We start from the raw sequence: 12,218 nt of genomic DNA, 5'->3' as shown, positions 1-12,218 counted from the left end.
AAGACGTGTTACACACAGGATTATTAATGAGCCCTTTTTACGGACGCTGACCCCACTGACCGTTCTCTGGGAGCCGGACGGGTTCCGATGGGTCGCTGGGAAGGCTGATGCCCCACGGGTTGCTGGCGCTGACCCGGAACTGGTATTGAGATCCGGGGCATAGATCTTCCAGGACAAGGTAAGTGTCCAGCGTGGAGGCCACAGACTGCTGCCAGACCGGGGAGCCTGCGGGGCACAGCGAGACAGCCCCTTCAGCAAGCAGGGGGACCCCCCCCGGAGGGAAGCGCGGCACAGCGAGACAGCCCCATCAGCGAGCAGGGGGACCCCCCCCGGAGGGGAGCGGAGCACAGTGAGACAGCCCCTTCAGCAAGCAGGGGGACTCCCCCCGGAGGGGAGCGTGGCACAGTGAGACAGCCCCTTCAGCAAGCAGGGGGACCCCCCCCCCCCGGAGGGGAGCGGGGCACAGCGAGGCAGCCCCTTCAGCAAGCAGGGGGACCCCCCTCCCCCCGGAGGGGAGCGCGGCACGTACAGCCCCTTCAGCAAGCAGGGGGACCCCCCCCCCAGAGGGGAGCGCGGCACGTACAGCCCCAGGGACCCCTTATTGCAGAGGTACGGGACAGGAACATGTTAGATGGCTGCACTATCCCCCAATTGGAGTGAGGCCCCAGGGTGAGGCTGAGACCCCAGGGTATTATACACAGAGCAGCGTGCGGGTATTATAGACAGAGCAACGTGCGGGTATTATAGACAGAGCAACGTGCGGGTATGTGACAGGGTGAAGTCAAACCCTATCAATTATGCCTGGGAAACATATGTCTGAGTGCTTCATCCAGCACTCATAAGGGTTAATTCAGGTGGAAGCTAGCTAATCATGAAGTAAGCTGACACCTGAGAGCCAGCAAGGTAGATAAGGATCTTGTTACCAGCAGTAGCTGCCTGTCTCAGATGAGAGCACATGGATAGATGTGCTGCTAGCCAGAAGGATACAGCACACTACTTACTGCAGCCAAAGTAAGATTTGTTTCATTTGTTTGCATGACTGCTTAAAAAGACTCTTAAGGTTTGGTTATGGTTTAGCCAGCCAGCCTGCTAGCTAGGACTGCTGTGTTAGTCAGTTTTCTCCCAACGTGGAGCAGGATTTATTTTCTTAAAGGGACAGTGTACCCGCATGTTATGTTGCTGTGGTGAAATAAAGCCACTGAACGTTTTCATTTATCCTGAAACTACACGTGTGGACTGTTCCCTGACCTCGGCTACAGGCCGTCCTGCCACAGGTGGTGTCAGAAGGGGGATTTGGACGGGCCCTGTATCTGAAGGGCCACACACACACACAGACGGGGGGGGGGGGGAAAAAATGGAGACAATTTTTTCTCAGTTTCTTGAGCAACAGCTCCAGCTAGCAGAGAAACAAGCTGAGCAACAAGCCCAGCAAGATGAGCGACAAGCCCAGCAAGATGAGCGACAAGCCCAGCAAGATGAGCGACAGGCCCAGCAAGAGGAAAAGCTACTCCAATTGCTGTCCGAAGGCCCAGCCCCAGGCAGAGCAGGGATTCCAAATAACCCACCGGTGATGCTGCATAAAATGAAGCCAAACGAAGACCCAGAGGCATTTCTCCTCACTTTTGAAAGGGCAGCCACGGCCCACGGCTGGACAGTTGATCGCTGGGTAACGACTCTGGCTCTTCCAGCAGACAAGGCCATGGACTATCAGCAACTAAAGGCTGCTATTCTGGATCGCCTAGGCCTCACTCCAGAGGCCTACCGACAGCGGTTCCGGACAGTCAAATATACAAACAGAGACAGACCCCGGGTCGTAGCCCACCGCTTAGTAGACTAATGTACCAGGTGGATACATCAGGAAAAACATGACAAGTCAGAGATCCTTGAACAGTTTGTGCTCGAGCAGTTCATACAGATATTGCCCCCCTCCTCCCGCTCCTGGGTAAAAAGACACGCTGCATTTTCCCTGAATTCAGCGGTCCTCTTGGTGGAAAACTTCCTGGGCGACGACACCCAACAGGATAGCTGGGAATGGCCGGTGCAAACACCAGTTGCTTCCGGTGATGCTAGAGGCAGGAGAGCAGACAATCGAGGGGTCTACAACCCGCCAGCTTGGGAGATCCAGTCAACCCGATCGGAAGACTCTTTCCCATCTCGGAGGGTTCCTGGTACAAACTCCCGCAGAGACGCCCATCCTGGGTCCGAGGCCACTGGATCACTCAAGGGAGGCCGCCACCCACAGTATTCCCCGAGAACCTGGACTCCTGTCACCCACCCGGTGGAGAGGATAACCCCACCAACCAGAAAGGAGGACCCCATCCAACAGCGGAGAGGTCCAAACACCGAGCCCCGTCGAGAGCTTCCGCTGACGACCGAGGTTGCGGATTCAGGAGATGATGAGATGGACTGTTCATATGGCAGAACCACTGCCACAGCTTGTCTCCGAGGGGACCACAATCCGTAGTTAGTCCCAGCATCTCTGGAGGGGACAAAAGTAAACGCCATGCTGGACTCGGGAAAAACCCTGATCCTAGAGGGCCTAATTCCAAGCAATAGACTATCTTATGACTCTCCTTGGAATATCGAGTGTATCCATGGGGATACAAAGAGATACCCGACGGCGAGTGTTCTACTGCGTATCCAGGATCAAGAGGCTAGCCTACTAGTGGGAGTTGCTCCCTGGCTACCTGCTCCTGTTCTACTTGGCCGAGACTGGCCCTACCTCGAAACATTGTTGGCCCCTACTCCTACGGAGCCTACTTATCTGGTACCGGAGAAGCCCGGAGACTTGTTCCCTTTTTCCCCAGAGATTTTTCCCCGTAGACACCATGTCCCAAAGACACGTAAACAGAGACGTGCGGAAAAAGAGGACTGGTTAAGAAAGGCTGGGACTCTTGGTAACATTAGTCAGCCCAAAGGACTGCAGGTCATGGCCGGGGATGACCAGGGTGGGGAACAGATAGATACGGGAATTTTGCCAGACCTGGATCTTCCTGACTTCCGTCAGAGACAGAGGGAGGACCCAGCTCTGGCTAGACAATATGAGAAGGTGGTACAGGTCAACAACAAGATAATGGATGAACAGGGTGTAAAAGTGTTTCCACATTTTGAACTGTTGAATGACATTCTATATCGTGTGAATAAGGTTACACAAACAGGGGAGGTCATTCGACAGATGCTAGTCCCTAAAGGGTTGATTAAAACGGTGTTCACCCTAGCCCATACTCTCCCATGGGGTGGTCATTTGGGCAGAGATAAAACCACGGACCGCATCTCGTCCCGGTTTTACTGGCCAGGCATACATGGTGACATCATGAAACTATGTGAGACATGTCCTGAATGCCAGTTAACTAGCCAAAAAGGACAGAAGCCAGCTCCCTTGGTTCCTCTGCCCTTGGTAGCCGTCCCATTCGAGAGAATTGGGGTAGATCTGGTCGGACCTTTAGAACCCTCTGCGAAGGGACATAAATTTATACTCGTTGTGGTAGATTATGCCACCAGATATCCTGAGGCCTTCCCTCTGAGATCAGCCACTGCTAAACAGGTTGCTCACAGGCTGTTAGAACTGTTATCTAGGGTAGGACTTCCCCAAGTAATGTTAACTGACCAGGGAACAAATTTCATGGCAAAGTTAATGCAGGATGTCCTGAAGTTATTGGAGGTAAAATCCGTCCGGACCTCAGTCTACCATCCTCAGACTGATGGATTGGTAGAGAGGTTTAACCGTACTTTAAAAACCATGCTTAGGAAGTTTGTGGACACTGAAAAGCGAGCTTGGGATGAACTTCTCCCTTTCCTGTTGTTTGCGGTACGAGAAGTTCCCCAATCATCTACAGGCTTCTCCCCGTTTGAGCTCCTATATGGACGCCAACCTCGGGGTATTCTCGACCTACTGAAGGAATCCTGGGAGGAGGAGCCCTCCCCCTCCAAGAATACCCTTCAGTATGTCATAGACCTTAGAAATCGCCTAGACATGATAGGTCGGTTTGCTAAGGAAAACCTCAAATCTGCTCAAGAACGTCAAGAAAGACAGTATAACCACAATGCTCGCTTGAGGGTCTTCCAACCTGGGGACCAAGTGATGCTACTACTACCGACATCAGAGAGTAAACTCCTTGCGAAGTGGCAGGGTCCTTTCCAAGTTCTCCGCCGCACCGGGGAGGTGAACTATGAGATCTCTCAACCAGGGTCCAGGAAGGGTAAACAAATCTACCACGTGAACCTCCTGAAACCCTGGAAAACGATGAGATCGCTGTTCATCCATCCTCGGGAAGGAGAGACGGATTTGGGTCCGCAGCTTCCAAAGGGTAGTACGTACAATGACCATCAGGTTCCCATGAGAGGGCAGTTAACAACGGAACAAAGGGCAGTTAACAACGGAACAAAGGTCAGACCTACTAGAATTATGTGACCAGTTCCCAGATGTTTTTTCGGAGCTGCCAGGGCAGACTGATTTAGTGTCCCATAGGATTGAGACAGAACCTGGCGTAAAAGTACGGTCCCGTCCCTATAGATTGCCAGAGGGCCGAAAAGACCTGGTAGAGAGGGAGATAATAGACATGTTGGAATTGGGCGTGATCGAGGAGTCCCACAGCGAATGGTGTAGCTCTATCGTGTTGGTCCCTAAACCAGATGGGAAGATGAGGTTTTGCGTGGATCTGCGAAAGGTAAATGCTGTATCCAGATTTGATGCATATCCAATGCCTAGGGTGGATGAATTGCTTGACTCGCTTGGTAAAGCAGAGTATATCTCTACCCTAGATCTCACGAAAGGATATTGGCAGATACCTCTAGCGGAAGAATCCAAATGCAAAACTGCCTTCGCCACCCCTCTCGGGTTATACCAATTCGTCACTATGCCATTTGGGTTACATGGGGCTCCAGCCACGTTCCAAAGGTTAATGGACAAGGTACTACAACCCCATAGGGCATATGCCGCGGCCTACTTGGATGACATTGTCATCTATAGCAGACACTGGCAGTCTCATATAAAAAGGTTAAGGGCAGTCCTAACGTCCTTAAGAGAAGCAGGGCTCACTGCAAATCCCAAAAAATGTGCCCTGGGTAAATCCACTACAAAGTACTTGGGCTATGCCGTTGGGGGAGGGATAGTAAGGCCACTAGCTAGCAAGGTGGCCGCCATAAAGGAAGTCCCCACCCCACAGACAAAGACACAGGTCCGCTCCCTTTTGGGGTTAGCAGGGTATTACCGGCTGTTTATCCCCAATTTTTCAGAAATATCTGCACCCCTTACAGATCTGACAAAAAAGAGTGCCCCGACCCAAGTTAAATGGTCTTGGGAGTGCCAAGATGCCTTTGACATGCTAAAAAAGTGCCTGTCAGAGGGCCCCGCTCTTCTGAGCCCAGATTTTAATGAGCCCTTCATCATCCAGACGGATGCCTCAGAGGTAGGACTGGGAGCAGTGCTGTCTCAGCAATTTGATGGTGTTGAACACCCCATACTGTTCATCAGCAGGAAGCTGTTCCCAAGGGAAGTGAGGTATTCCGTTATTGAGAAGGAGTGCCTCGCTGTAAAATGGGCAATTGAGGCCTTGAGACATTATGTCGCCGGAGTACACTTCACCCTGGTCACTGACCATGCGCCCTTGAAGTGGTTAAACACCATGAAGGACACAAATCCAAGGTTGACCAGGTGGTATATGGCCCTCCAACCCTTCTCTTTTGATATTCAGCATAGACCTGGAAAGGACCATGGAAATGCTGATTTTTTTGTCAAGAGAAGGAGTGGAGGGTCGGGCTTCAGCCGTGTGGGACACTAGCCACACACAAACAGGGGAGGTATGTGACAGGGTGAAGTCAAACCCTATCAATTATGCCTGGGAAACATATGTCTGTGTGCTTCATCCAGCACTCATAAGGGTTAATTCAGGTGGAAGTTAGGTAGTCAGGAAGTAAGCTGACACCTGAGAGCCAGCAAGGTAGATAAGGATCTTGTTACCAGCAGTAGCTGCCTGTCTCAGAGGAGAGCACATGGATATCTGTGCTGCTAGCCAGAAGGATACAGCACACTACTTACTGCAGCCAAAGTAAGATTTCTTTCATTTGTTTGCATGACTGCTTAAAAAGACTCTTAAGGTTTGGTTATGGTTTAGCCAGCCAGCCTGCTAGCTAGGACTGCTGTGTTAGTCAGTTTTCTCCCAACGTGAGAACACGTGTGGACTGTTCCCTGACCTCGGCTACAGGTCGTCCTGCCACAGGGTATTATACACAGAGCAGCGTGCGGATATTATACACAGAGCAGCGTGTGGGTATTACACACAGAGCACCGTGCGGGTGGTATTATATACAGAGCAGCGTGCGGGTATTATACACAGAGCAGCGTGCGGGTGGTATTATACACAGAGCAGCGTGCGGGTGGTATTATACACAGAGCAGCGTGCGGGTGGTATTATACACAGAGCAGCGTGCGGGTATTATACACAGAGCAGCGTGCGGGTGGTATTATACACAGAGCAGCGTGCGGGTGGTATTATACACAGAGCAGCGTGCGGGTGGTATTATACACAGAGCATCGTGCGGGTGGTATTATACACAGAGCAGTGTGTGGGGCCTGCGCTGTGTGATACTCAGTCTCACTGTACCTTCCTCCCGATACTCCATGGTGTAGCTGGAGATGGTGCAGTTTCCGGTACTGGATGGCGGCAGCCAGCGCAGGATCACGGAGTAACTGCTTCTCTCCTGCGCGAGGGGCCGTCCCGGAGCACTGGGGACTCCTAAGGAAGAGGAGAGGAGGTCAGGAGACCCCCAGCAGAGGGTAACCCCCTCACAGCCAGGAGGTGCCTGCTGGTTCCGCGTTCCTTCCTCGCACCTCACCCTTATCCAAGTCATATAAAGACATTATTTAACATAGATATATTTATATTACATGAAGAGTATATATAGTCTGACTCTTCATATACAGTTTGTGTGTGCGTGTATATCTATTTAGCTATATATCTACAGTATGTACAGGCACACCCCGCATACACACACACACACACACACACACACTATACAGGCATACCCCGCATACACACACACACACACTATACAGGCATACCCCGCATACACACACACTATACAGGCATACCCCGCATACACACACACACACACACACACACTATACAGGCATACCCCGCATACACACACACTATACAGGCACACCCCGCATACACACACACACACACACACTATACAGGCACACCCCGCATTAACGTACGCAATGGGACCGGAGCATGTATGTAACACAGGCACACCCCGCATTTACGTACGCAATGGGACCGCAGCTTGTATGTAACACAGACACACCCCGCATTAACGTACACAATGGGACCGGAGCATGTATGTAACTATGTAACACAGGCACACCCCGCATTAACGTACGCAATGGGACCGCAGCATGTATGTAACACAGGCACACCCCGCATTTACGTACGCAATGGGACCGCAGCTTGTATGTAACACAGACACACCCCGCATTAACGTACACAATGGGACCGGAGCATGTATGTAACTATGTAACACAGGCACACCCCGCATTAACGTACGCAATGGGACCGCAGCATGTATGTAACACAGGCACACCCCGCATTAACGTACGCAATGGGAACGCAGCATGTATGTAACACAGGCACACCCCGCATTAACGTACACAATGGGACCGCAGCATGTATGTAACACAGGCACACTCCGCATTAACGTACGCAATGGGACCGCAGCATGTATGTAACACAGACATACCCCGCATTAACGTACGCAATGGGACCGCAGCATGTATGTAACACAGGCACACCCCACATTAACGTACGCAATGGGACCGCAGCATGTATGTAACACAGGCACACCCCGCATTAACGTACGCAATGGGACTGCAGCATGTATGTAACACAGGCACACCCCGCATTAACGTACGCAATGGGACCGCAGCATGTATGTAACACAGGCACACCCCGCATTAACGTACGCAATGGGACCGCAGCATGTATGTAACACAGGCATACCCGCATTAACGTACGCAATGGGACCGCAGCATGTATGTAACACAGGCATACCCGCATTAACGTACGCAATGGGACCGCAGCATGTATGTAACACAGGCATACCCGCATTAACGTACGCAATGGAACCGCAGCATGTATGTAACACAGGCATACCCGCATTAACGTACGCAATGGGACCGCAGCATGTATGTAACACAGGCACACCCCGCATTTACGTGCACAATGGGACCGCAGCATGTATGTAACACAGGCACACCCCGCATTAACGTACGCAATGGGATCGCAGCATGTATGTAACACAGGCACACCCCGCATTAACGTACGCAATGGAACCGCAGCATGTATGTAACACAGGCACAACCCGCATTAACGTACGCAATGGGACCGCAGCATGTATGTAACACAGGCACACCCCTCATTAACGTACGCAATGGGACCGCAGCATGTATGTAACACAGGCACACCCCGCATTAACGTACGCAATGGGACCGCAGCATGTATGTAACACAGGCACACCCCGCATTAACGTACGCAATGGAACCGCAGCATGTATGTAACACAGGCACACCCCGCATTAACGTACGCAATGGGACCGCAGCATGTATGTAACACAGGCACACCCCGCATTAACGTACTCAATGGGAGCGCAGCATGTATGTAACACAGGCACACCCCGCATTAACGTACGCAATGGGACCGCAGCATGTATGTAACACAGGCATACCCGCATTAACGTACGCAATGGGACCGCAGCATGTATGTAACACAGGCATACCCGCATTAACGTACGCAATGGGACCGCAGCATGTATGTAACACAGGCATACCCGCATTAACGTACGCAATGGGACCGCAGCATGTATGTAACACAGGCATACCCGCATTAACGTACGCAATGGGACCGCAGCATGTATGTAACACAGGCACACCCCGCATTTACGTGCACAATGGGACCGCAGCATGTATGTAACACAGGCACACCCCGCATTAACGTACGCAATGGGATCGCAGCATGTATGTAACACAGGCACACCCCGCATTAACGTACGCAATGGAACCGCAGCATGTATGTAACACAGGCACAACCCGCATTAACGTACGCAATGGGACCGCAGCATGTATGTAACACAGGCACACCCCTCATTAACGTACGCAATGGGACCGCAGCATGTATGTAACACAGGCACACCCCGCATTAACGTACGCAATGGGACCGCAGCATGTATGTAACACAGGCACACCCCGCATTAACGTACGCAATGGAACCGCAGCATGTATGTAACACAGGCACACCCCGCATTAACGTACGCAATGGGACCGCAGCATGTATGTAACACAGGCACACCCCGCATTAACGTACTCAATGGGAGCGCAGCATGTATGTAACACAGGCACACCCCGCATTAACGTACGCAATGGGACCGCAGTATGTATGTAACACAGGCACACCCCGCATTAACCTACGCAATGGGACCGCAGCATGTATGTAACACAGGCACACCCCGCATTAACCTACGCAATGGGACCGCAGCATGTATGTAACACAGGCACACCCCGCATTAACGTACGCAATGGGACCGCAGCATGTATGTAACACAGGCACACCCCGCATTAACGAACGCAATGGAACCGCAGCATGTATGTAACACAGGCACACCCCGCATTAACGTACGCAATGGGACCGCAGCATGTATGTAACACAGGCACACCCCGCATTAACGTACGCAATGGGACCGCAGCATGTATGTAACACAGGCACACCCCGCATTAACGTACGCAATGGGACCGCAGCATGTATGTAACACAGACACACCCCGCATTAACGTACGCAATGGGACCGGCGCATGGATGTAACACAGGCATACCCCGCATTAACGTACGCAATGGGACCGCAGCATGTATGTAACACAGGCACACCCCGCATTAACGCACGCAATGGGACCGCAGCATGTATGTAACACAGGCACACCCCGCATTAACGTATGCAATGGGACCGCAGCATGTATGTAACACAGGCACACCCCGCATTAACGTACTCAATGGGACCGCAGCATGTATGTAACACAGGCACACCCCGCATTAACGTACGCAATGGGACCGCAGCATGTATGTAACACAGGCACACCCCGCATTAACGTACGCAATGGGACCGCAGCATGTAACACAGGCACACCCCGCATTAACGTACGCAATGGGACCGCAGCATGTATGTAACACAGGCACACCCCGCATTAACGTACGCAATGGGACCGCAGCATGTATGTAATACAGGCACACCCCACATTAACGTACGCAATGGGACCGCAGCATGTATGTAACACAGGCATACCCCGCATTAACGTACGCAATGGGACCGCAGCTTGTATGTAACACAAGCACACCCCGCATTAACGTACGCAATGGGACCGGAGCATGTATGTAACACAGGCACACCCCGAATTAACGTACGCAATGGGACCGCAGCTTGTATGTAACACAGGCACACCCCGCATTAACGTACGCAATGGGACCGCAGCATGTATGTAACTACAGGCATACCCCGCATTAACGTACGCAATGGGACCGAAGCATGTATGTAACACAGGCACACCCCGCATTAACGTACGCAATGGTACCGCAGCATGTAACACAGGCATACCCCGCATTAACGTACGCAATGGGACCGGAGCATGTATGTAACACAGACATACCCCGCATTAACGTACGCAATGGGACCGGAGCATGTATGTAACACAGACATACCCCGCATTAACGTACGGAATGGGACCGAAGCATGTATGTAACACAGGCACACCCCGCATTAACGTACGCAATGGGACCGGAGCATGTATGTAACACAGGCATACCCCGCATTAACGTACACAATGGGACCGCAGCATGTATGTAACTACAGACATACCCCGCATTAACATACGCAATGGGACCGGAGCATGTATGTAACACAGGCACACCCCGCATTAACGTACGCAATGGGACCGCAGCATGTATGTAACACAGACATACCCCGCATTAACGTACGCAATGGGACCGCAGCATGTATGTAACACAGGCACACCCCGCATTAACGTACGCAATGGGACCGCAGCATGTAACACAGGCACACCCCGCATTAACGTACGTAATGGGATCGCAGCATGTAACACAGGCACACCCCGCATTAACGTACGCAATGGAACCGCAGCATGTATGTAACACAGGCACACCCCGCATTAACGTACGCAATGGAACCGCAGCATGTATGTAACACAGACACACCCCGCATTAACGTACGCAATGGGACCGCAGCATGTATGTAACACAGGCATACCCCGCATTAACGTACGCAATGGGACCGCAGCATGTATGTAACACAGGCACACCCCGCATTAACGTACGCAATGGGACCGCAGCATGTATGTAACACAGGCACACCCCGCATTAACGTACGCAATGGGACCGCAGCACGTATGTAACACAGGCACACCCCGCATTAACGTACGCAATGGGACCGAAGCATGTATGTAACACAGGCACACCCCGCATTAACGTACGCAATGGGACCGGAGCATGTATGTAACACAGGCATACCCCGCATTAACGTACACAATGGGACCGCAGCATGTATGTAACTACAGACATACCCCGCATTAACGTACGCAATGGCACCGGCGCATGGATGTAACACAGGCATACCCTGCATTAACGTACGCAATGGGACCGCAGCATGTATGTAACACAGGCACACCCCGCATTAACGTACGCAATGGGACCGCAGCATGTATGTAACACAGGCATACCCCGCATTAACGTACGCAATGGGACCGCAGCATGTATGTAACACAGGCACACCCCGCATTAACGTACGCAATGGGACCGCAGCATGGATGTAACACAGGCATACCCCGCATTAACGTACGCAATGGGACCGCAGCATGTATGTAACACAGGCACACCCCGCATTAACGTACGCAATGGGACCGCAGCATGTATGTAACACAGGCACACCCCGCATTAACGTACGCAATGGGACTGCAGCATGTATGTAACACAGGCACACCCCGCATTAACGTACGCAATGGAACCGCAGCATGTATGTAACACAGGCATACCCCGCATTAACGTACGCAATGGGACCGCAGCATGTATGTAACACAGGCACACCCCGCATTAACGTACGCAATGGGACCGCAGCATGTATGTAACACAGGCATACCCCGCATTAACGTACGCAATGGGACCG

The 12,218-nt window shown here is 52.0% G+C and overlaps 1 protein-coding gene across 1 annotated transcript in view; it reads right to left on the bottom strand.

The window, feature by feature from the left end:
* The window catches only part of LOC142500019 (kalirin-like), a 297,527-nt gene that overhangs the window by 25,683 nt on the left and 259,626 nt on the right, over positions 1 to 12,218 (bottom strand). The window contains exons 20-21 of the mRNA XM_075610076.1: positions 6,603 to 6,734; positions 61 to 225 (exon numbers count right to left, since the gene is read on the bottom strand). Of these exons, the coding sequence (XP_075466191.1) occupies positions 61 to 225; positions 6,603 to 6,734 (297 nt within the window). The remainder of the gene's footprint in view (positions 1 to 60; positions 226 to 6,602; positions 6,735 to 12,218) is intronic.

The sequence above is a fragment of the Ascaphus truei genome, chromosome 7 (genome assembly GCF_040206685.1).
Source record: "Ascaphus truei isolate aAscTru1 chromosome 7, aAscTru1.hap1, whole genome shotgun sequence".
NCBI lineage: Eukaryota > Metazoa > Chordata > Amphibia > Anura > Ascaphidae > Ascaphus > Ascaphus truei.
The sequence above is the reverse complement of the archived record's forward strand: the minus strand, read 5'-3'. Positions and strand labels throughout refer to the sequence as shown.